The following is a 26,512-nucleotide window of genomic DNA, read 5'->3' on the forward strand; positions in this document are numbered from 1 at the left end:
TATGTGTGTGTGTGTGTGTGTGTGTGTACAGAATATTACTCAACCTTAAAAAAAATCTTGCTATTTGTGACATGAATGGACCTAAGGGTACTATGTTAAGGGAAATGTCAGACACAGAAAGAAAAATACCATATAATTTCATTTATATGTGGAAACTAAAAAACAAAACAAATGAATAAATAAACAAATAAGAAAAGGAGAAACAAAAGAATGAATCCAGAAAACAAACTGGTGATTGCCAAGGGGAAGGATAATGGGAGATTGACAAAAATAGGTGAAAGGGAGTGGGAGGTACAGGCCTCTGGTTATGGTATAAAAAGTCATGGGATGAAAGGTACAGCATAGGAAATATAGTCAGTGGTATCATAATAGTGTTGTATGGTGACAAATGGTGGCTATACTTGTAAGCATAGCATAATGTATAAAGTTTTCAAATAATTATGTGTACACTTGAGAATAATGTAATATTGGGTATCAACTATACTTCATTTTTAAAAATTGACTTTGAGTGAAAAAAATCTGGTTTGCACATCTTTATTAAAAAGTCCATCTCTTCTCCCAAAATAAAAGTATAAAAATTAAGTCATATATCTTTCAAAATTTAATTCAAAGACAGTCAGTTCAATTTTGTTTGTCTTCAAAGTACCTAAAAAATCAATATACCTGCTCATTCCACACTGTCATCCTTTGCAGTACAAATCCTATTCCTCTTAAATATAACTAAATACACCTGCTCTTAAACTATTTTCATTTGACTTCTACAATATTACTGTTGCTTTTCCTCTTTCCTTCATCCAACATTCAATGCCCTTTGCCATCCTTCTCAATATCCTTTGCCAATCTTTATTAATCTTTGCCAATTTTGAAAATCTCCTTCATGAACATCTATTTCATATAAAATACAAAAATGAAAACAATAATATTTTTCTTTTGGAAACACATTTCAGCATATATTCATAGTGAATACTCATATTTGAGCATATAAGTGGTCCCTTGAATTACATTGCTGCTAATAACTCTATCCATCTGTGATGATTAATAAACATATAATTCAGGATGACCCAGAATGTGAAATGTACAGTTATTCTCATTCCCAAATGATTGAATCTCATGGTTGTAAGGGATTTCTAAATTACCCATTAGCTTGTTCTGACAAGATCTTCTCCACTCACCTAAGTGGCTTGTTGTCTGGACCCACATCAGTAAAGCCCATTTTCTTCAGTTTGCAGCACCTATAGCGTTCATAATGCTGAATGTGCGTTTGTTCTTTCAGGTCTTCCATATTTTTACAAAGAAGCATATCCCGGAGCTTGACAAAATCACAGTGATTTTCATTTTCCACTAGGCAGAAAAATAAGAAAACAACACCACCCATTACCAATCCTTGACACCCAATAAGTATTCCTGAGTGAACATATGCATGAAAAGCACATTTAAAATAACAGCTAAGTGATTTTTATAATTAATAGATATAATTCTTTGTAACTGTAACTATGATTATATGGTATATGTCTATTATAGGCAGAGTTTATTTTTGGATAAGGACATTTGCTTTATATTTATTAGCCAATGAATAAATAAGGAACTGAATTAACGTTCATATTAGTGTACAGTGTAGTTTTTGTTAATTAGTTACGGTGTAGTTAATTAGTGTACAGTGTAGTTTTTTGTTAATGATTGTTAGCATTTTACAAACTGCACCCAAGGTATTTCACAGAGCCCTAACAAAGACTGTTATATAATTTCACTAAAGTAAATAATTTCATTAATGTAAATCCTGTTACCATGAGGGCATTAAAATTATGCATGATTTAGTTCTCAAATAGTATATATATCCCATATTCATGAAACCAAATTAGCAATATTTAAAATCAATCAACAAATTTACATGGCTCTCTCCTGTGTTTGTCATATCCAGACTACTGAGCATTATATATATTTTATTGTGCATGATATTGCAACCAAATTTAATATTCATTAAGATATATTGTTTATAAGTATGTTTCATATATTTAATTTTTAAGAAACCAATTAATAAAATAATATTTTGGAAACTTAGTACAAGTGGAGATAATCTAATCCCCAATAATTTGTATTACAACTATATAAACCAGAGAATAAATGACTGCCTGTTATACTATTTCAACCATCACAATGTTAGATAGCTAATAAATATTTAAGCATAATGTTTCCAAAGGTAAATTACCTTTCTTTACTTTAAAAATAGTTTACCATCCTTTTTGTCTAGTAACCTCTCAAAAATGCTTTATAAATTAAGCAGTAATTAATTTATGCAACAGGTTTTAAACACTGTTATTTATGTTTCAATGTTGTTCAAAGTTCTTTTGTTCATGTCACTTTCCAACATTCTGAATGTAATTCTGTATGCATAGAGAGATAGCATGCATATGTCAGATTGGGGTAAATGAAGAGGTTCTAACAAACATCTGTGAATATTTTTCTAAAGTACCACTTAGGAAACTCCTATGAGAATAAATTATAGTCAAAGTAAGAATTCACTTAAATGGAAAAGAATTTGTGCTCTTCATGAGTAACCCTTCATTTATTCTTTAGCAACAACTACCAATATTGACTCAAGTTATAATATTTTAAGACTATGAGAACACACACACACACACACACACACACACACTTTCCAGAGCAAACCTGCTCACTTTCATCACATTTACCTTGTAAAACTCCCCAAGGGTACTGACGGCCTCTGACCATTCTTTTTCCAACTTTAACTTCATCCATACTCCCTACTACAGCAAAAGGTAGTTGTCCCTAAAAGTAAGAACAATTTCAGTTATGTTCCCTTATAACAATATGGCCTACTCTGTTATTTTTTCCTGTTATGGAAATCAATAGAGACAAGAATATCATAGTAAGTTTATTCAAACAAGGCATTACCCAGTCTTGGATTTTAAGACTTGGTAGTATATATATGCAAATTAATTTTTGCAAGCATTATCATCCAGCCATGCACACAACTGAGTAGAGCCTAAAGTATCTACTGAGTAGAGCCTAAAGCAAGGGATTCTGCTGTGGGAAATACAAATAAATATTTTTACTAGACACAATTTTTTCCACATTATCCTTACCATGAAACACAAGTATGTGGAGGAAATAATATGTAAACAACTTTTAAGTCCAGTATACAAGTTAAAATGGAAAGTATTAAGAAAAAACTATAATAATTAGTTAATGGATATACAGAGTATATTAATAAATATACTATATATGTCTAGTGAATTCTAAATAAAATTAAAAGGTCACTCCAGGAAGTGAGAGTCAGAGGGATCTGAAAATTAATGTGAAACCAAAGGGAGATTGGGGGAAATGATAAGCAAAGTAAGAAGAATAACCATAGGTAAAATAAGGTTTTGAGCCATATGTAAAGATGGCAGAAATATGCAAGAATAATTCATGATCTGTCAGAATTACATAGATTGACTTAATAGAAGGGTTGATATACAAGAAATGTTAAATATAAAAATCATTAAACATCATGTTGAGTATTAAATAATTAACAGTATTTATTAATCAATTTTGGTTTAAAAAAAGTATTCCCTATGAATTCCTAGAGGTAAAATTAGAAAGGTCAAAATCTTTAAGACAAAATCTAAAGAAAATATAACACAGAAGAATAAATAAAAATTTTGTGAACATTGGGGTAGAGATGGCCCTTCTTTTCACTACATCTGTATCTTTGGGGTAAATACCCAGCAGTGCAATTGCAGGGTCATAGGGAAGCTCTATTTTTAACTTCTTAAGGAATCTACACACTGTTTTCCAAAGTGGCTACAGCAACTTGCATTCCCACCAACAGTGAAAGAGGGTTCCCCTTTCTCCACATCCCCTCCAAACTTGTTGTTTACTGTCTTGTTGATTTTTGCCATTCTAACTGGTGTAAGGTGATATCTCAATGTGGTTTTGAGTTGAATCTCCATGACGGCTAATGATGATGAACATTTTTCGCATGTCTGATAGCCACTTGTATATGTTCTTTTTGAAATGTCTGTTCATGTCTTCTCCCCATTTTTTGACGTGATTATCTGTTTTGTGTGTGTTGAGTTTGAGGAGTTCGTTATAGATCTTTGATATCAGCCTTTTGTCTGTAGTGTCATTTATGAATATCTTCTTCCATTCCGTGGGTTGCCTCTTTGTTTTTTGGACTATTTACTTTGCTGTGCAGAAGCTTTTGATCTTGATGAAGTCCCAAAAGTTCATTTTTGCTTTTGTTTCCTTTGTCATTGGAGACATGTCTTGAAAGAAGTTGCTGTGGCTGATGTCAAAGAGGTTACCGCCTATGTTCTCCTCTAGGATTTTGATAGATTCCTGCCTCACATTGAGGTCTTTTATCCATTTTGAGTTTATCTTTGTGCATGGTATAAGAGAAAGAAACAGATAAGTCAAAATAAACAGATAATCACATCCAAAAATGGGCAGAAGACATGAACAGACACTTCTCCAAAGAAGGCATACAAATGGCTAACAAACCCATGAAAAAATGTTCACCATCATTAGCCATCAGGGAGATTCAAATCAAAACCACATTGAGATAGCACCTTACACCAGTTAGAATGACCAAAATTTAAGACAGTAAACAAGTGTTGGAGAGGATGTGGAGAAGGAGGAACCCTCATATACTGTTTGTGGGAATGCAAGTTGGTGCAGCCACTTTGGAAAACAGTGTGGAGATTTCTTAAGAAATTAAAAATAGAACTACCTTATGACCTGAAATTGCATTGCTAGGTATTTACCCCAGATGTAGTGAAAAGAAGGGCCATCTCTTCCCCCACTGTTCATAGAAGCAATGGCCACAGTTGCCAAACTATGGAAAGAGATGCCCTTCAACAAACGAATGGATAAAGAAGATATGGTCCATATATACAATGGAATATTATGCCTCCATCAGAAAGGATGGATACCCAACTTTTGTATCAACATGGATGGGACTGGAGATTATGCTGAGTGAAATAAGTCAAGCAGAGAGAGTCAATTATCATATGGTTTCACTTACTTGTTGAGCATAAGGAATAACATGGAGGACATTGGGAGGAGAGAAGTGAGTTGGGGGAAATCAGAGGGGAAGAAGAACCATGAGAGACTGTGGACCACGAACCATGAGAAACAAACTGAGGGTTTTGGAGGGGGCAGTTAGGTGAGCCCGTGGTGGGTATTAAGGAGGGCACATATTGCATGCATTACTGGACGTGGTGCATAAACAATGAATCTTGGAACAGTGAAAAAATAAAATATAATAAAATATAAAAAGATACTGTAGACTTTTTAAATAGTTTTACTCTTTTTTAAGTTTTTATTCAAATTTCAGTTAGTTAACAAGTAGTGTAATATTAGTTTCAGGTGTACAACGTAGTGATTCAACACTTCCATACAACACTCAGTGTTCTTCACAATGCACTCCCTAATCCCCATCACCTATTTAACCCATTCCCACAACCCATCTCTCCTCTGATAACTATCAGTTTATCAACAGTTAAGAGTCTGTTCCTTTCTCTCTCTCTTTCTTTCTCTATCTTTTTCCTTTGCTCATTTGTCTAACCCTAAGAAACAAGACAAATGAGCAAAGGAAAAAAAATTCCACATATGAGTGAAATCATACGGTATTTGTCTTTTTCTGACTAACTTATTTCCCTTGGCATTATACTCTCTAGCTCTATCCATGTCATTGCAAATAGCAAGATTTCATTCTTCTTATGGCTGAATAATATTCCACTGTACATATGAACCACATCTTCTTTATCCATTCATCTATTGCTGGACACATGGGCTGCTTCCATAATTTGGCTATTGTAAATAATGCTGCTATAAACATAGAGGTGCATGTATCCCTTTGAATTAGTGGTGTGTGTTTTGTTTTTTTTTTTAATTTGGAGGGTAAATACCAAATAGTGCAACTACTAGATCATAGGGTAGCTCTATTTTTTAACTTTCTGAGGAATTTACATATTGTTTTTCCTGTTTTGCTTCTTATACTCTAGTTTTCTTTATTTCCATTTACATTTTAATGTTTTTTCATGCCTCCACTTTTATTTTTTTTATTTTTTTTTATTTCTTTTCAGCGTAACAGTATTCATTGTTTTTGCACCACACCCAGTGCTCCATGCAATACGTGCCCTCCCTAATACCCACCACCTGGTTCCCCTAACCTCCCACCCCCACCCCTTCAAAACCCTCAGATTGCTTTTCAGAGTCCATAGTCTCTCACGGTTCACCTCCCCTTCCAATTTCCCTCAACTCCCTTCTCCTCTCCATCTCCCCATGTCCTCCATGCTATTTGTTATGCTCCACATATAAGTGAAACCATATGATAATCCATTTTTAATCTGCCTGTGTCTTTAGGTCTGAAGTGAATCTCTTGTAGAAAACATATGGGTCTTGCTTTTTTATATGTTCAGTAATTCTATGTCTTTGGATTAAAGTATTTAAAATATTTACCTTTAGCGTTATTAATGATAGATACTTATTGCCAGTTATTAATTGTTTTATAATTGTTTTTATAGTTCTTCTCTGCTTCCTTCATCCATCTCTTGCATTCTTCCTTTGTGGTTAAATGTTTTTCTCTAGTGTTATTCTTCTATTTTTTTTTCTTTTTAATATCTACTTTAGATTTTTGGTTTTTTTCTATTAGTTTTATATATAATATCATGTGTATAGTAGCTTATATTAAGTTGATGATCACTTAAGTTTGAACCCATCTTAAAATAACTAAATTTCTATTCCCCCTCCCCACATTTTAAATATATTATGTCATTTTTTACATTATTTTATCTTATAAATTCTTGACTTCATATTTGTGGATAAGATGATATGGGTTTTTGTTTTGTTTTGTTTAAATTCAAGTTAGTTAACATATAGTGTATTATTAGTTTCAGGGGTAGAATTCAGTGATTCATCAGTTGCATATAACACTCAATGCTCATTACATCAAGTGTCCTCCTTAATGCCCAACACCCAATTACCGCATCACCCAATCACTTCCCCTCCAGCAACTCTCAATTCATTCCATAGAGTTAAGACTCACATCTGTCATTTCCTGGCTTGTTAATTTTATCCATTCTGACCAGTGTGAGGTGGTATCTTATTGTGGTTTTGATTTCTATTTCCCTGATGCCATGTGATGTTCAGCATTTTTTCATATGCCTGTTGGACATTTGTATATCTTCTTTGGAGAAATGTCTGCTCATATCTTCTGCCCATTTCATGGCTGGATTATTTGTTTTTTGGATGTTGAGTTTTATAAGTTCTTTATAGTTTTTGGATACTATAGTTTCCAAACTATAGTTTTGGATACTTTGGATACTAAGCCTTTATCTGATATGTCATTTGCAAATATCTCCTCCAATTACATAGGTTGCTTTTTAGTTTTGTTGATTCTTTACTTTGCTGTGTAAAAGCTTTTTATCCTGATGAAGTCCCAAAAGTTTATTTTTGCTCATGTTTCCTTTGCCTTTGGAGACATGACTAGGAAGAAGTTCCTGGGGCCAGGGTGAAAGAGGTTGCTACTTGTGTTCTCCTCCATGATTTTGATGGATTCCTGTGTCACACTTAGGTCTTTCATCCATTTTGAATTATTAAAAAAGTATTTATTTATTCATTTAATTTGTTTATTTATTTTACAGAAAAAGAGAGAGAGAGCACAGGCAGGGGGAGTAGGAGAGAGAGAAACAGACTCCCCACCAAGCCAGGAGCTTGAGCAGGGCTCAATCCCAGGAATCTGGGATTACAACCTGAGACAAAGGCAGATGCTCAACTGACTGAGCCAGCCAGATGCTCCTGAATTTATTTTTGTGTATGGTGTAAGAAATTTGTCCAGTTTCATCCTCTTACATGGTACTTGTCTGATTTCTCCAACACCATTTGTTGAAAGACTATCTTTTTTCCATTGGATATTCTTTCCTGTTTTGTCAAAGGTTAGTTGACCATAGTGTTGAGAGTCCATTTATGGGTTCTTTATTCTGTTCCACTGATCTATATGTCTGTTTATGTGTCAGTACCATCCTGTCTTGATGATTACAGTTTTGTAATATAGCTTGAAGTCTAGAAATGTGATGTTTCCAGCTTTGCATTTCTTTTTCACCATTATTTGGACTATTTGGGGTCTTTTGTAGTTCCATACAAATTTTAGAATTGTTTGTTCCACGCATGCTATGACTTTTAAGTACAGAAGAAAGAATTGAAATTTAAGTCTCACTACAAGGTTGATCTCTTCAAATATGATTTGAGGAGAAGTTAAGATGACAGAAGAGTAGGGGGAACATAAACTTCCCTCATCCCTTGGACACAGCTAGATAATTATCAAAACAATCTGAGCACCCAATAAATCAACCTGAAGGCTGAAAGAACAAAAATGCAAGTCTACAAGTAGAAAGGCAAGCACCTTCTGGAAGGTAGGAGGTGCAGAGAATGGATTTGGGGGAGATAAGACCTTTGAGGGCTGAGGAGAGGAGGGAGCCCTGCTTACCAAGACTCCACATGGTATTATAAGCAACAGAGCATAAAATCTGAAGTTTTATAAGTCAGCCACCACCAGTCATGACTGGCTTAAAGGCACTTTAGTGGGGAAGGAGGGCAGGGACTGGGAAATGGACAGCATGGTCTGAGAATGCCCTGTGTCACAAGAAGAATGAGTCGTGCCAACAAGCTACACTGTTTCTAGGCATAGGAGGAGGGAATCCAGCTGAGGGTAGTGATACCAGATCCCAGTTCTCTTCTTCTTGGCACAAGCTCTAAATTGCTGTGCAGTAACATGACCACTTTCTTGGGATGGGCCAGAAGATGGCTAAAGAGCCATGAGACCCTGACCCAGAGGACTAGCTTGGGTCTTCACCCTAGAAGTCCCTAAAATCTTAATTTTGAAACCCAGCCACACACCTGAGATAAACAACACAGACACAGGCAGGGTGAAGGCATGGATCTGAAGAAAGGCAGGTTCAAGAGGGGGTGATTGCACTTCTGTGAAGGCTTCCTGAAGAGTGGTGGATGTAAACTCTCAGCTCCAGGGCTAGAGAGCATGGTTCTATAATTTTCACCCACCCATCAGTGCTAAAATTCTTAAGGGAGCAAACCTCCATCTAACAGAGGTTGGAGCAGCATACACCAAGCCCACCCTCTGCACCTTGCAAGTATATCTCCACTTAGGCAAGCCCACCTGAGAATCAGCATGAGGCCTCTCCCCCATAAGACAAGCAGAAACAACTCATACACAAGTGTACTGATCATAGAGTACTACAAAGCCTCATCTCTAGAGGAAATAGAATCTACTTTCCTTCTTATTTCTCTTTTAATTATTTTATTCCCTTTTTAATTGTTTATTATTTTTAGCAATATATAAAATATATAAACACATTTATATATTTTATAATATATATTTTATATATAATATATATTGTATATTTTATATATTTTAAAAATATATTTATATATAAAAGAAAGATTATATATATATTATCCTTCTCTTTTATTTTCTTGTTTTTTTTTTTGAGATCTAGCTTCTTCTTCTCTTTGGGGGGGAATCTAGCTTTTTTTTTTTAAGGGTTTCAAACATTGTCTGACTTTATTTTCTTTCTTTTTTAAATTTTTTTAATTTATTTTCAACTTAACAGTATTCATTGTTTTTGCACCACACCCAGTGCTCCATGCAATCTGTGCCCTCTCCGATACCCACTACCTGGTTCCCCCAACCTTCCACCCCCCACCCCTTCAAAACCCTCAGATTGTTTTTCAGAGTCCATAGTCTCTCATGGTTCAGCTCCCCTTCCAATTTCCCTCAACTCCCTTCTCCTCTCTAAGTCCCCTTGTCCTCCATGCTATTTGTTATGCTCCACAAATACGTGAAACCATATGATAATTGACTCTCTCTGCTTGACTTATTTCACTCAGCAGAATCTAGCTTTTTTTAACAAACAGACCAAAACACAACCAGGATCTAGTTTGTTTTCTTTTCTTTTTTTTTTTTTTTTTGAAAAATGGAAAAAATGATAAGGCAGAGGAATTCATACCAAAAAAAAGAACAGGAAGTAGAACAAGTGGCCAGGGATTGAATCAATACAGATATAAAAAAGATGTCTGGATGAGAATTTAAAAACAACAATTATAAGGATCTTAGTTGGCCTTGAAAAAAATCAGAAGAAAATAAAGAATCTCTTAATGTAGAGATTTAAATTAATGTAATGTACATTAAATTTAATGTAAATGAATTAAAATCTATTAAGACCAAAATTAAAATACTAAAACGGAGATGCAAACCCAAATGCAGGTCATAAAATGGAGGATAGATGAGTAGAGGAATAATTCAGCTATATAGAAGATAAAATTATAAAATAATAAAGCTGAAAACAAGAGGGAAAGAAAGGTAATGGATCATGAAGGTAGGCTTAGGGAAATCAGAAACTTATTAAACTGTATTAACATTTGTTTCATAGGAGTCCCAGAAAATGAAGAGAGAGAAAAAAGGGCAGATGGTTTATTTGAACAAATTATAGATAAAAACTTCCCTAATATGGGGAAGAATGCAGACATCAAAATCCAAGAAGCACAGAGAACTCCCATTAATTCAACATCACCAATGCATATCACAGTCAAATTCACAAAATACACAGACAAGGAAAGATTCTTGAAAGCAGCAAGGGGGGGAAAGGCCTTACTCTACAAGAGAAGGAAGATCAGGTTTACTGCAGATTTGTTCACAGAAACTTGGCAGGCCAGAAGAAAGGATATACTCAACATGCTGAATGGGGAAAATAGAGAACAAGGAATTCTTTATCCAGCAGTACTGTCATTCAGAATGAGGGAGAGATGAAGAGTTTTTCAGACAAACAAAAACTAAAGGAGTTCATGACCACTAAACCAGGCCTGCAAGAAATTTTAAGGGAGACTCTTTGAGTGGAGAAAAAAAGACCAAAAGCAACAGACTAGAAAAGACCACAGAACATGATGAAAACCGCAAACTTTACAAGTAGCACCATGACAATAAATTCAAATCTTTCAATAATCACTCAGAATGTAAATGAGAACAAAATGTGCCAATCAAAAGACATAGGATGTCAGAATGGATTTTTTAAAAACAAGATCCATTGCCTACAAGAGATTCATTTTAGACCTAAAGATACCTGCATATTGAAAAATGGGGGGATGGAGGCCAGCCATATTTGTATATGACAAATTAGATTTTCAAATAGAGACTATAAGAAGAGATGAATGAGGGCTTTATATCATAATTAAGGGGTCTATGCATCAAGATGATTTTGCAATAGTGAATATTTATGCCCCCAACTTGGGAGCACCCAAATGTATACATCAGTTAATAACAGATGTAAAGAGACTCATTTATAATAACACAATAACAGTAGAGGACTTTAAAACTCCACTTACAGTAATGGACAAATTATCTAGGCAGATGATCAACAAGGGAACAGGAACTTTGAGTGACACACTGGACCAGATGGACTTAACAGATATATTCAGAACACTTCATCCTAAAGCAGCAGAATACATATTCTTCTTGAGTTCACATGGAATTTTCTACAGAATAGATCATATACTAGGTCACAAATCAGCCCTCAACAAGTACAAAAAGATTGAGATCATATCATGCATATTTCAAGACCAAAATAATATAAAACTGGAAGTCAACCACAAGAAAAAATGTGAAAAGATCTCAAATACATGGAGGTTAAAAAACATCCTACCAAATAATAAATGGGTTGGGCACCTGGGTGGTTCAGTGGGTTATGTGTCTGACTTCAGCTCAGGTCATGATCTCAGGGTCCTGGGATCAAGCCACACATTGAGCTCCCCATCAGCGAGGAGTCTGTGTGACCCTCTTCCCCTGCCCCAGCCCTCACTTGTGCTCTCTCCCACTGTCTCTCTCTCTCTCTCTCTCTCAAGTAAAGAAATGAAATATTTTTAAATGAATGGTTTAACCAAAAATTAAAGAAGAATTTTTTAAAAACATGGAAACAAATGACAATGAAACCACAAGAGCTGCAGATCTTTAGGATGCAGCAAAGGGAGTCCTAAGAGGGACGTTCATTGCAGTGCAGACCTAACTAGAAAAGCAAAAGTCTCAAACACAAAACGTAAAGTTAAACCTAAAGGAGCTAGAAATGGAACAGGAAATAAAGTCTAAAACCAGCAGAAGAAGGAAAATAAGATTACAGCAGAAATACATGATATAGAAACACACGAACAAAAGAGTAGAAAGATATTTAAAACCTAAGAGCTGGTTTTTCAAAATAATTAACAAAATTGATAAATACCTAGTCAGATATTCAAAAAGAAAGGTAAAGGACGCAAATAGATAAAATCACGAATGAAAGAGGAGACATCACAACCAACACCACAGAAATACAAATAATTATAAAAGAATGCTATGAAAAATGATCTGCCAACAAATTAGGCAATCTGGAAGACATGGATAAATCCCTAGAAACATAGAAACTACCAAAACTAAAGCAAAAAGAAATAGAAAATCTCAACACACCCATAACCAGGAAAGAAACTGAAGCAGTAATCAAACATTTCTCAACAAACACAAGTACAGTGCTAAATGGTTTCCCAAGGAAATGCTACCAAGCATTTAAAGAATTAATACATATTCTTCTGAAACTGCTTTACAAAACTAGAAATGTCAGGAAAACTTACAAACTCATTCTACAAGGCCAGCATTACCTTGATCCCCAAACAAAGACCCCACTAGAAGAGAGATTTACAGATGAATATCTCTGATAAACATGGATGCGAAAATTCTCATCAAGATACTAGTTAATAGGATCCAACAGTACAATAAAAGGATTATTCACCATGACCGCATGGGATTTATTCCTGGGCTGCAGGGGTAGTTCAACATCCACAGATCAGTCAATGTGATACACCACATTAATAAAAGAAAGGATAAGAACCATATGATCTTCTCAGAAGATGCATAAAAAGCATTTGGCAAAATACAGCATCCTTTCCTGATAAAAACACTCCATAAAGTAAGTACAGAGGGAACATACTTTGACATCATAATGGCCATATATGAAAGACCCACAGCTAATATCATCTTCAATTGGGAAAAAATGAGAGCCTTTCCCCCCTATAGTTAGGACCAAGACAAGAATGTCCACTCTACCAATTACCATATAACTCAATACAGGAAGTCTTAGCCTCAGCCATCAGACAACAAAAAGATGTGAAAGGCATCTAAATTGGCAAGAAAGAAGTCAAATTTTTACAATTTGCAGAGGATGTGATAGCCTATCTGGAAAAAAAAAAATTCCACCAAAATATTGCTGAACTCACACAGGAATTCAGCAAAATCGCAGGATAGGAAATCAAAGTGCAGAAATCAGTTCCTTTTTTTAATTTAAATTCAATTCACATAAACAATAGCACAGAGGACCATAGGGTAAGGGAGGGAAATCTGAAGGGGGAGAAATCAGAGAGGGAGATGAACCATGAGAGATTATGGACCCTGGAAAACAAACCAAGGATTTCAGAGATATGGGTGGAGGGGGTTACAGGGTGATGAGTATTAAGGAGGGCACAGGTTATGATGAGCACTGGGTGTTATACATAACTGATTAATCTGTTGTACACTACATCAGAAACTGATGTGTACTATACAGTGGCTAACTGAACATAATAAAAAAATCAATTAATTCAACTAATAAATTATTGAATACTACATCTGAAACTAATGATGTACTCTATGTTAGCTAATTGAATTTAAATTAAAAAAATAAATTCAATTAACAAATATTGTATTGGTTTCAAAGTAGAGTTCAGTGATTCATCAGTTGTGTATAACACCCGTGGCTCATTACATCAGGTGCCTTTCTTAATGCCCATCACCCAGTTACTCCATCCCCTCCCACTTTCTCCCCTCCAGCAACCTTCAGTTTCTTATCTTTGATTACGTCTTTTAGGGTTTGTCTCCCTCTCTGATTTCATCTGGTTTTATTTTTTCTTCTATTCCCCTATGATCCTCTGTTTTGTTTCTTAAATTCCACATATCAGTGAGATCATATGATAATTGTCTTTCTCTGACTGACTTATTTTGCTTAGCATAATACCAGCACCCCTGTCCTATTCCTGACCTTAAAGGAAAAACCCTCAGTTTTTCCCTGTTGAGGATGATATTTGCTGGGGTTTTTTTGTATATGGCTTTTATGATATTGAGGTATGTTCCCTCTATCCTTACACTGTGGAGAGTTTTAATAAAGAAAGAATGGTTATTTTGCCAAATTGTTTTTATACATAAATTGAGAGGATTGGTTCTTGTCCTTTCTTTTATTACTATAGTGTATCACATTGATTATTTTTGGACGTTGAACCACCCCTGCAGCTCAAGAATAAATCACACTTGGTCATGATGAATAATCCTTTTAATGTACTGTTGGATCCTATTAGCTAGTATCTTGATGAGAATTTTTGCACCCATGTTCATCAAGGATATTGGTCTGTAATTCTCCTTTTTATTGGGGTCTTTGTCTGGTTTTGGAGTCAAGGTAATGCTGGCCTCATAGAATGAGTTTGTAAGTTTTCCTGACATTTCTATTTTGTGAAGCAGTTTCAGAGGAATAGTATTAATTCTTCTGTAAATTTTTGGTAGAATTTGCCTGGGAAGACATTTGACCCTGGATTCTTGTTTTTTGGGAAATTTTTCATTGTTTCTTACATTTCTTTGCTGGTTATGGGTGTGTTCAGGTTTTCTATTTCTTCCTAGTTCAGTTTTGGTAGTTTATAAATTTCTAGGAATTTATCCATATCTTCAAGATTGCCTAATTTATCAGCATATAGTTGCTCATAATGCTTTTATAATTACTTACATTTTTGGTGTGTTGGTTGTGATTTCTCCTCTTTCATTCATGATTTTATTTGTTTGGGTCCCCTCTCTTCTTTTTTTGAAAAGTCTGGCCAGTAGTTTATTGATCTTATTAATTCTTTCAAAGAATGAACCCTTACCTTCGTTGATCTGTTCTACTCTTCATTTGGTTTCTGTTTCATTAATTTCTGTTCTACTGTTTATTAATTCTCTTCTGCTGATTTAGGCTTTATCTGCCATTCTTTCTCCAGCCTCTTAGTTGTAAGGTTAGGTTGTGTATTTGAGACCTTGCTTATTTCTTGAGAAAGACTTGTATTGCTATTTTATTCTCTCTTAGGACAGCCTTTACTGCCACCCAAAGGTTCTTTTTGTTGTTGTTGTTGTTGTTTGATTGTTTTTTGTTTGTTTGTTTGTTTGTTTTTTGCAGCTGGACCCTTGGCACCAGAAGATAACACCCCCTGGGGCTCCCCCCCCACACACATGCCTCACCAAGACAGTGAAAAAACATTAAGAGTAGTGGTATTTCACTGGTGGTGCACAAGGCCAATGGAACACACCCTGCCCTCTCACAGGGACAAAGGGACACCGGGGCATCCCATTTATCTTCCAAAGATTTTGACATTGGAATGTTTCATGGCATCCTTTATTTCCCTAATTCTGTTTTTGTAGCTTCTAAGCTGTTTGTTCCAGGCTTCCTCCTGATCCTTTTTCTCTATCAGTTTGTCCTCCAGATCACTAATTCTATCTTCTGTCTCAGTTACCCTAGCTTTTAGAGAATTTAGATTAGATTGGAACTCATTGAGAACATTGTGAACATCATCCCTAGTGGCTTTCACTTCTTCCCTAATCAATTCCATTTTGTAATCAAAGGCTTTCTCCAACCTAGCTATTGCCTGGATAATTGTTAGGCTGAATTCCCTTTCCAACATACTGTCTATGTCCATATCCAATAGCTCTGATGCAGAAGGCGCAGTCTCTGAATTATTCTTCTGTTGGGCATTCCTCCTCCTAGTCTCCTAGTCATTTTGGTGAGAGATGGTTGAACGAATGTGCAGCTGAATGTATCGACCATGGTGCAGGCAGGGTGCACCCTGGAATGCTTCTGAGCAATCAAGAGTCCCCACCAAAAGGAAAGAAAAAAGAAAAAAAGAGAGAGAGAGAGGGAGAGACAAGATGGCGGGGAAGTAGGAGGCGCCGTTTCAACCTGTACCCTAAAGTGAGCTGATTACCTACCAAAGAACTCTGATTCACCCACGAAATCAGCCTGAGATCAGAATTATACATGTCTGGATCTCTACAGGGGCAGAAGATGCCAGTGGGCAGGTAAAGTGGAGTGGGAAGGTCGGACTGATATCGGAAGATAAACAAAATGGGGAGGGAGCCCCCAGAGGCAACCGACTAGAAAGTAATACCCCAATATGAGAGTGCCCTGTGTCTGGGGACCATCATTAATTTGGAGTCTGGTTGAAAGTACTCAAAAAGAGCAAAGGATCACGGGGGGAAATTGTGGGAATTGGGGCGGCTAGGGACAGGGGCTTAAGTCCCCGGATCCGGGACAGCCTCCCCTGGCGCTAAGCCAGAGAGAGTGCAGCGGAGAAACCAGGTCTTGGGCCCTGAGCCACCAGCGCGCCCGAGAACGCTTGGGGTCCATCTCCTGTGAGGGGCTGGGAGCCTCACCAGATGGCAGAATGTCACGCTGTCCTAACAGAGCCTGAGATGCGAGTGCCCCACACCCTCCCCTGAGAGAGGTGCATGCAAGCCCGGCACTCTTAGATCCGGAAAGACCAGGCACTCCCAGCCCAGGCCAGCAGGAAAATCTCAGTGTGGGATTGCTGCTTGGAACCTCTCTGGCGGTCTGGAGCTGCCCAGACAGCCACTGCTGCCCTGGTTTTGGGTACAGCAGAAGATCCTGCGTCCCCAGGAACTGCGACTCAGAACCTGCTCTGCCAGCAGCCAAGGGGGAATTTATATGGGCTCTGCAGCACCCACAGGGGAGCAGACTGGGGCTTCTCTCTGAGAGGAAGGTCGGGGTGCAGTTTGCTTTCCTCTAAACCTACAAAAACCATCAAAAGCTGTCACAGCAAGAGAAAAGAATTGAACAAACATAAAAACCTCCAGAGAACAAAAGCCTGAAAAAACCGGTTTCCTCAGAGCCCACCCCCTTGAGGGGGGCAAGAGGACTTAACTCAGAGAACATCATTGACTGAAAACCCACGTGGCAGGCCCCTCCCCCAGAAAACCAACCAGGAAAGAAAAAAAAAAAAAAGACTACAAGAAAACAACCACCACTACTTCATAGATACAACTTTTATTTTTAACTCGTTCCCACTATTCTGGTTCATTTTTTTTATATAGATAATTTTTTAACCTACTTACCATCACAGTGAGATGTCCAGTACATCAAATTCCATAATAACCTTCTAACCTGGACTTTTTCATACATACACCTGTGTTTTTCTTTTGCTTTTCTATTTTTTTAATTTTTTTTTAAATTTTAGTTTAGTTTAGTCTAGTTTATTCCTTTTTTATTTTTATTTTCTAATATTCATATAGAGTTAAACTTCAAGGTAATCCCCTTTCCCCAATCAATGCTACCCCTATAGGTAAACCAATTTTTAATCCCCCTTTATCCTAGAAAAGTTGAGTCCTTTAACAAAGATATCAAATACATCCAGGAAGAATCAAAATAACCTTTCTCTCCCACACTGAGAATTTATAACCACTCTCCCATCTTTTTCTTCCACCAGTGTTTCTGTGTATTTGTGTTTGTCCTGATAGTATATAAATCTTATACTTGGGGTTCTTTTTGATGAGGTTCTTCCTTATTTTGCTTATATATAAATATATTTTTTCTCTTGTCATATACTTTTATCAGTCTTTTTGTTTGTCTGTTTTTGTTTGTATACTTCATAAATCTTACCTTGGGGCCCATTTGGGCTGAACCTTCTCTTTTATCTTCCCTTTTTTCCCTGTCTCTCTATCTCTCTCTTTTTTTTCTTTTTCTTTTCTTTTTTCTCTCGTTTGCGTGGGGAATCCTGATTGCTCAGAAGCGTTCCAGGGTGCACCTTGACTGCACCACGGCCGATACATCCAGCTACATCCGTTCAGTCATCTCTCACCAAAATGACTAGGAGGAGGAATGCCCAACAGAAGGAAAATACAGAGGATGGGCCTTCTGCAACGGAGCTAATGGCTATCAACATAGACAATATGTCGGAACGAGAATTCAGGCTAACAATTATTCAGGCAATAGCTAGGTTGGAGAAAGCCATGGATGACCAAATGGAATTGATTAGGGCATAACTGAAAGCCACCAGGGAGGATGTTCACAATGTTAGGGCAGAACTGAAAGCCACCGGGGATGAGGTTCACAATGCTCTCAATGAGTTCCAATCTAATCTAAATTCTCTAAAAGCTAGAGAAACTGAGATAGAAGATAGAATTAGTGATCAGGAGGACAAAAAGATAGAAAGTATCAGGAGGAAGCCTGGAACAAACAGCTTAGAAGCCACGAAAACAGAATCAGGGAAATAAATGATGCCATGAAACGTTCCAACGTCAGAATTATTGGAATCCCTGAAGGGGAGGAGAAAGAAAGAAGTCTAGAAGATATAGTGGAACAAGTTCTTCATGAAAATTTTCCCAATCTCGAGAATGAACCAGGGTTCATGTACTAGAGGCAGAACGGTCACCCCCCAAGATTATAGATTCCAAAAAAACATCAAGGCACCTGATAGTAAAAATGAGAAATCATAATTGTAGATAAAATCTCTTGAAAGCAACTAGGACAAAGAGGCTCCTTACGTACAGAGGAAAGCCCATCAGAATAACGTCAGACCTGTCCACAGAGACCTGGCAAGACAGAAAGGGCTGGCAAGATATATTCATGGCACTAAATGAGAAGAACATGCAGCCAAGAGTACTTTATCCAGCAAGACTGACATTCAAAATAGATGGAGAGATAAAGAGTTTCCAAGACCACCAAGACTTAAAAGACTATGCAACCACCAAACCGACACTGTAGGAAATATTAAGGGGGGGGTTCTATAAAAGAGGAAAAATCCTAACAATAGCATTGAACAGAAATATAGAGACAATCTACAGAAAGAAAGACTTCAAAGGTAACACGATGTCAACAAAAATGTATCTATCAATAATCACTCTCAATGTGAATGGCCTAAATGCACCCATAAAATGACACAGGGTTGCAGATTGGATAAAACAACAGGACCCATCCATATGTTGTCTACAAGAGACCCATTTTGAACCTAAAGATACACCCAGACTTAAAGTGAAGGGATGGAGAAGCATCTTTCATGACAATGGGCCTCAAAAGAAGGCTGGGGTAGCAATTCTCATATCAGATAAATTAGATTTTAAACTAAAGACTGTGTTCAGAGATACAGAAGGACACTACATCATTCTTAAAGGGACTATCCACCAAGATGATCTAACAATTGTAAATATCTATGCTCCCAATATGGGAGCAGCCAATTACATAAGAAAACTATTAATCAAGATAAAGAGTCATATTGATATGAATACATTAATAGTAGATCTTAACACGCCTCTTTCAGAAATAGATCATCGAAGCAGAAAATCAATAAAGAAACAAGAGCATTGAATGACACATTGGACCAGATGGACCTCATAGATATATACAGAACATTCCACCCTAAAACAACAGAATACTCATTCTTCTCAAGTGCACATGGAACCTTCTCAAGAATAGACCACATACTGGGTCACAAATCAGGACTCAACCAATACCAAAAGACTGAGATTATTCCCTGCATATTCTTAGATCACAATGCTTCGAAACTGGAGCTCAATCACAAGGAAAAGTTTGGAAGGAACTCAAACACCTGGAAGCTAAAGACCACCTTGCTTAAGAATGCTTGGATCAACCAGGAGATCAAAGAAGAACTTAAACAATTCATGGAAACCAATGAGAATGAAGACACTTTGGTCCAATACCTATGGGATACAGCAAAGGTGGTCCTAAGGGGGAAATACATAGCCATCCAAGCCTCCCTCAAAAAAATTGAAAAATCCAGAATACACCAGCTGTCTCTCCACCTTAAAGAACTGGAGAATCAACAACAAATCAAACCAACTCCACACGTAAGAAGGGAAATAATAAAGATTAGAGCTGAGATCAATGAGGTAGAAACCAGAGATAGAGTAGAACGTATCAATGAAACTAGAAGCTGGTTTTTTGAAAGAATCAATAAGATCAATAAACCATTGGCCACACTAATCCAGAAGAAAAGAGAGAAAGCCCAAATTAATAAAATTATGAATGAAAAGGGAGAGATCACAACTAACACCAAGGAAGTAGAAACAATCATCAGAAGTTATTATCAACAGTTGTATGCCATAAGCTAAGCAACCTAGATGAAATGGATGCATTCCTGGAAAACTATAAACTCCCAAAATTGAACCAGGAAGAAATTGACAACCTGAATAGACCAATATCTAGTAATGAGATTAAAGCAGTGATCAAAAACCTCCCAAAAAACAAGAGCCCAGGACCTGACGGATTCCCTGGGGAATTCTACCAAACTTCCAAAGAAGAAATAACACCTATTCTCCTGGAGCTGTTTCAAAAAATTGAAGCAGAAGGAAAACTTCCAGACTCTTTCTATGAAGCCAGCATTACCCTGATCCCCAAACCAGGCAAAGACCCTACGAAAAAGGAGAATTTCAGACCAATATCACTGATGAATATGGATGCTAAGATTCTCAATAAGATCCTAGCAAACAGGATCCAACAGCACATTAAAAAGATTATCCACCATGACCAGGTGGGATTCATTCCTGGGTTACAAGGATGGTTCAACATTCGCAAATCAATCAATGTGATAGAACAAATTAATAAGAAAAGAGAGAAGAACCACATGGTTCTCAGAATTGATGCAGAAAAAACATTTGACAAAACCCAGAATCCGTTCCTGATTAAAACGCTTCAAAGTATAGGGATAGAGGGAACATTCCTGAACTTCATCAAATCTATCTATGAAAGACACACAGCAAATATCATCCTCAATGGGAAAAACCTTGCAGCCTTCCTGTTGAGATCAGGAACACGACAAGGATGCCCACTCTCATCACTCTTGTTCAACATAGTATTAGAAGTCCTAGCAACAGCAATCAGACAACAAAGAGAAATAAAAGGTATCCAAATTGGCAATGAAGAAGTCAAACTCTCTCTCTTTGCAGATGACATGCCTCCTTATATGGAAAACCCAAAAGACTCCACCCCCAAACTACTAGAACTCATACAGCAATTCAGTAATGTGGCAGGATACAAAGTCAATGTACAGAAATCAGTGGCTTTCTTTTTTTTAAGATTTTATTTATTTATTTGACAGACAGAGATCACAAGTAGGCAGAGAGGCAGTTAGAGAGAGGAGGAAGCAGGCTCCCTGCTGAGAAGAGAGCCTGAAGTGGGGCCTGATCCCAGGACCATGGGATCATGACCTGAGCCAAAGGCAGAGGCTTCAACCCACTGAGCCACCCAGGCGCCCCAATCAGTGGCTTTCTTATACACTAACAATGAAAATACAGAAAGGGAAATTAGAGAATCGATTCCATTTACTATAGCACCAAGAACCATAAGATATCTGGGAATAAACTGAACCAAAGAGGTAAAGGATCTGTACTTGAGGAACTACAGAACACTCATGAAAAAAACTGAGGAAGACACAAAAAGATGGAAGACCATTCCATGCTCTTGGGTTGGAAGAATAAACATTGTTAAAATGTCTCTACTGCCTAGAGCAATCTATACTTTTATTGCCATTCCGATCAAAATTCCACCGGTATTTTTCAAAGAGCTAGAGCAAATAATCCTAAAATTTGTATGGAATCAGAAGAGACCCCGAATCACTAAGGAAATGTTGAAAAACAAAAATAAAACTGGTGTCATGACGTTACCTGATTTTAAGCTTTACTACAAAGCTGGGATCACCAAGACAGCATGGTACTGGCATAAAAACAGACACATAGACCAGTGGGACAGAGTAGAGAGCCCAGATATGGACCCTCAGCTCTATGGTCAAATAATCTTCAACAAAGCAGGAAAAAATATACAGTGGAAAAAAGACAGTCTCTTCAATAAAGGGTGCTGGGAATACTGGGTAGCTATATGTAGAAGAATGAAACTCGACCATTCTCTTACAGCGTACACAAAGATAAACTCAAAATGGATAAAAGACCTCAACGTGAGGCAGGAATCCATCAGAATCCTAGAGGAGAACATAGGCAGTAATCTCTTCGATATCAGCCACAGCAACTTCTTTCAAGATATGTCTCCAAAGGCAAAGGAAACAAAAGCCAAAATAAACTTTTGGGACTTCATCAAAATCAAAAGCTTCTGCACAGCAAAGGAAACAGTCAAGAAAACAAAGAGGCAACCCACGGAATGGGAGAAGACATTTGCAAATGACAGGACAGACAAAAGGTTGATATTCAGGATCTACAAAGAACTCCTCAAACTCAACACACACAAAACAGACAATCATATAAAAAAATGGGCAGAAGATATGAACAGACACTTCTACAATGAAGACATACAAATGGCTATCAGACACATGAAAAAATGTTCATCATCACTAGCCATCCGGGAGATTCAAATTAAAACCACATTGAGATACCACCTTACACCAGTTAGAATGGCCAAAATTAGCAAGACAGGAAACAACTTGCGTTAGAGAGGATGTGGAGAAAGGGGAACCCTCTTACACTGTTGGTGGGAATGCAAGTTCATGCAGCCACTTTGGAGCACAGTGTGGAGATTCCTCAAGAAATTAAAAATAGAGCTTCCCTATGACCCTGCAATTGCACTACCGGGTATTTACCCCAAAGATACAGATGTAGTGAAAAGAAGGGCCATCTGTACCCCAATGTTTATAGCAGCAATGGCCACGGTCACCAAACTGTGGAAAGAACCAAGATGCCCTTCAACAGACGAATGCATAAGGAAGATGTGGTCCATATACACTATGGAGTATGATGCCTCTATCAGAAAGGATGAATACCCAACTTTTGTAGCAACATGGACAGGACTGGAAGAGAATATGCTGAGTGAAATAAGTCAAGCAGAGAGAGTCAATTATCATATGGTTTCACTTATTTGTGGAGCATAACAACATGGAGGACATGGGGAGATGGAGAGGAGAAGGGAGTTGAGGGAAATTGGAGGGGGAGGTGAACCATGAGAGACTATGTACTCTGAAAAACAATCTGAGGGTTTTGAAGAGGTGGGGGGTGGGAGGTTGGGGGAACCAGGTGGTGGGTATTAGAGAGGGCACGGATTACATGGAGCACTGGGTGTGGTGCAAAAACAATGAATACTGTTACGCTGAAAAGAAATAAAAAATTAAAAAGAGAGAGATAGAGAGAGAAAGGAAAAAAAAAAGGAAAGATAAAAGAGGAGGCCCAGCCCAAATGGGCCCTAAGGTAAGATTTATGAAGTATACAAACAAAACCAGACAAACAAAAAGACCAATAAAAGGAGATGACAAGAGAAAAAATAAATTTAAAAAAAATTTTTTAAACGATCTTATCAAAAATAACCCCAAGTATAAGATTTATATACTACCAGGACAAAAACAAATAAACAGAAAGACTGACAGAAGAAAAAGATGGGAGAGTGGTTATAAATTCTCAGTGTGGGCAAGAAAGGTTATTTTGATTCTTCCTGGATGTATCTTGATATCTTTGTTAAAGGACTCAACTTTACCGAGATAAAGGGGGATTAAACCTGGTTTACCTGTAGGAGTAGGCTTGATTGAGGAATGGGGCTTACCTTGAAGCTTATCTCTATATGAATATTTTTTAAAAATAAAATAAAATAAAAAATAGAAAAGCAAAAGAAAAACATAGGTATATGTATCAAAAAGTTCAGGTTAAAAGGTTATTATGGAATTTGATGTACTGAACATCTCATTGTGATGGTAAATAGGTTAAAAAGTTATATATATTAAAAAATGAGGGTTGCCTGGGTGGCTCAGTGGGTTAAGCCTCTGTCTTCAGCTCAGGTCCTGATCCCAGGATCCTGGGATCGAGCCCCACATCAGGCTCTCTGCTCAGCAGGGAGCCTGCTTCCCCCTTTCTCTCTGCCTGCCTCTCTGCCTACTTGTGATCTCTCTGTCAAATAAATAAATAAAATCTTTAAAAAAAATGAAAAGAACCAGGATAGTGTGAACGAATTAAAAATAAAAGTTGTATCTATGAAGTAGTGGTAGTTGTCCTGTGTTTTTGTTTTGTTTTGTTTTGTTTTGTTTTTTGGTTGGCTTTCTGGGCATGGGGCCTGCTGTTTGGGTTTACAGGCAATGTCCCTAGAGTTAAGTCCTCCTTCACCCATCAAAGGGGTGGGCTCTAAGGAAACCAGTTTTTCAGGCTTTTGTTCTCTGGAGGTTTGTTTGTTTGTTTGTTCCTTTGGACAGTTTTAGGAGGTTTAGAGGGAAGCAAACTGCACCCAGACCTCCCCCTCAGAGAGAAGCCTCAGTTCTTTCCCATCTGGGGGCTCCAGAACACATAAATTCCCCCTCTGCCACTGGCAGAGCACGTTCCCAGTCATGGTCTCTGGGGTCATAGAACTCCCACTTGTACCCAAAACCATGAGAAATACTATCTGTGGTTGTCTGGGCAGCTCCAGACCACCAGAGATGTCCCAAGCAGTGATAGCGCACTAAGATTTTCATGCTGGCCCGGGCTGGGAGTGCTCAGACTCTCCAGGTCCTAGAGAGCACTGGCTGGTGCCTGCCTGCACCTCTTTCAGGGGAGGGTGCAAGGTGCGAGGCTATGGTTCCTGGGACTGGAAAGGCTCCCTCACCCTCATGGGCACCGCCACCCAGGCACTCAGGCACGCTGGCAGCTCAGGGACCTAGACATGGCTTCTTCGCTGTAGCTCAGCACCAGCGGTGGCTATCCTGGGTCAGCGGGCTTAAGGCCCTGTCTCTAACCACCCAATTCCCCCAATTTCCCCCTATGATCCTTTGCTCTTTTTGAGTGCTTTCAACTAGACCCCAAGTTAATGCTGGTCCCCAATCACAGGGTACTCTTGTATTGGGGTATTACTTTCCAGTGGGTTGCCTCTGGTGGCTCCCTCCCCATTTTGTTTATCTTCCAATATCAGTCCAATGTTCCCACTCCGCTTTACCTGCCTACTGGGATCTTCTGCCCCCATAGAGATCCAGAAGCATATAATTCTAATCTCAGGCTGATTTCATGGGTGGTCAGAGTTCTTTGGTAGGTAATCAGCTCACTTTAGGGGACAGGTTGAAATGGCGCCTCCTCCTACTTCTCTGCCATCTTGTCTCCCACCCCCTCCCAAAGGTTTGAACCATTCTGTTTTCATTTGTTTCCATGAGTTTTTTTTTTAATTCCTCTTTAATTTCTTGGCTGACCCATTCATTCCTTAGCAGGTTTCTCTCTAACCTCCAAGTATTTGAGTTCCATTCCGATTTCCTTTTGTGATTCCTTTCAAGTTTTGAAGCACTGTAGTCTGAATATATGCAGGGAATAACTCCCATCTTTTGGTATTGGTTGAGAACTGATTTGTGAGTCATTATGTGACCTATTCTGGAGAATGTTCCATGTGCACTCGAGAAGAATGTGCATTATGTTGCTTTAAGATGAATGCTCTGAATATATCTGTGAAGTCTATCTGGGCCCATGTGTCATTCAAAGCCTAGTTTTCTTTTAATCTTCTGCTTAGATAATCTGACCATTGCTGTGACTGAGGTGCTAAAAAAAAAAAAAAGTCCCTTCTACTATTGTATTATTATCAATGTGTCTCTTTAATCTTGTTATTAAGTGGTTTATATAATTGGTTGTTCTCATGTTAGAGGTATAAATATTTACAATTGTTATATCTTCTTGTTGGATAGACCAAGATAGAGTGTCCTTCATCTCTTATTACAGTCTTTGATTTAAAATCTAATTTGTCTAATATAAGGATTGCTACTGCAGGTTTTTTTTTTTAAATCCATTACCATGATAAATATTTTTCTACCCCTCACTTTCAATCTGGATCTATAAGACTCTAAAATCAGTCTTTTGTATACAGCAGGTGTATAGGTCTTGCTTTTTTGTCCAATCTGATAACGTGTGTCTTGACTGGAGCATCTAGCTGATTCACATTTAGAGTAACTATTGAAAGATATTAATTTAGTGCCATTGTATTACCTGTACAGTCAATGTTTCTGTATATTGACTGTCCTTTTCTGGTCTATATTACTTTTGGGCTCTCTCTTCACTAAAGATCCCTTTTAATATTTCCTGCTGGGCTAGCTTAGTGATCACAAATTCTTTTAGTTTCTCTTTGTCCTAGAAGCACCTTTTCTCTCTTTTTTTGAATGGCAGCCTTGCTGGACAAAGTATTCTTGGTTGCATGTTTTTCTCATTTAGCACCTGAATATATCATACCACTCCTTTCTGGCCTGCCAGGTCGCTATGGATAATTCTGCTGCCAGGCTTATGTGTCTACCCTTTTAGGTTAAGGACCTCTTGCCCCCAGCCACTTTCAGGAGTTTCTATCTCTGAAATCTGCAAGCTTCACTACTATATGTTGAGGTATTCACTATTTTTACAGAATTTGACAGGGGTCCTCTCTACTTCCTGGACTTGAATGCCTATTTCCTTCCCCAGATTAAGGAAGTTCTC

General features: G+C 37.6%; 1 protein-coding gene across 2 annotated transcripts in view; it reads right to left on the reverse strand.

The window, feature by feature from the left end:
* Positions 1-26,512, reverse strand: part of SEPTIN14 (septin 14) — a 144,746-nt gene that overhangs the window by 30,753 nt on the left and 87,481 nt on the right. For both annotated transcript variants that reach the window (XM_047714576.1, XM_047714575.1), the window contains exons 7-8: positions 2,691-2,787; positions 1,173-1,341 (exon numbers count right to left, since the gene is read on the reverse strand). In XM_047714576.1, coding sequence (XP_047570532.1) covers positions 1,173-1,341; positions 2,691-2,787 — 266 coding nt within the window. The remainder of the gene's footprint in view (positions 1-1,172; positions 1,342-2,690; positions 2,788-26,512) is intronic.

Source organism: Lutra lutra, chromosome 18, assembly GCF_902655055.1.
Source record: "Lutra lutra chromosome 18, mLutLut1.2, whole genome shotgun sequence".
Classification (NCBI taxonomy): Eukaryota; Metazoa; Chordata; class Mammalia; order Carnivora; family Mustelidae; genus Lutra; species Lutra lutra.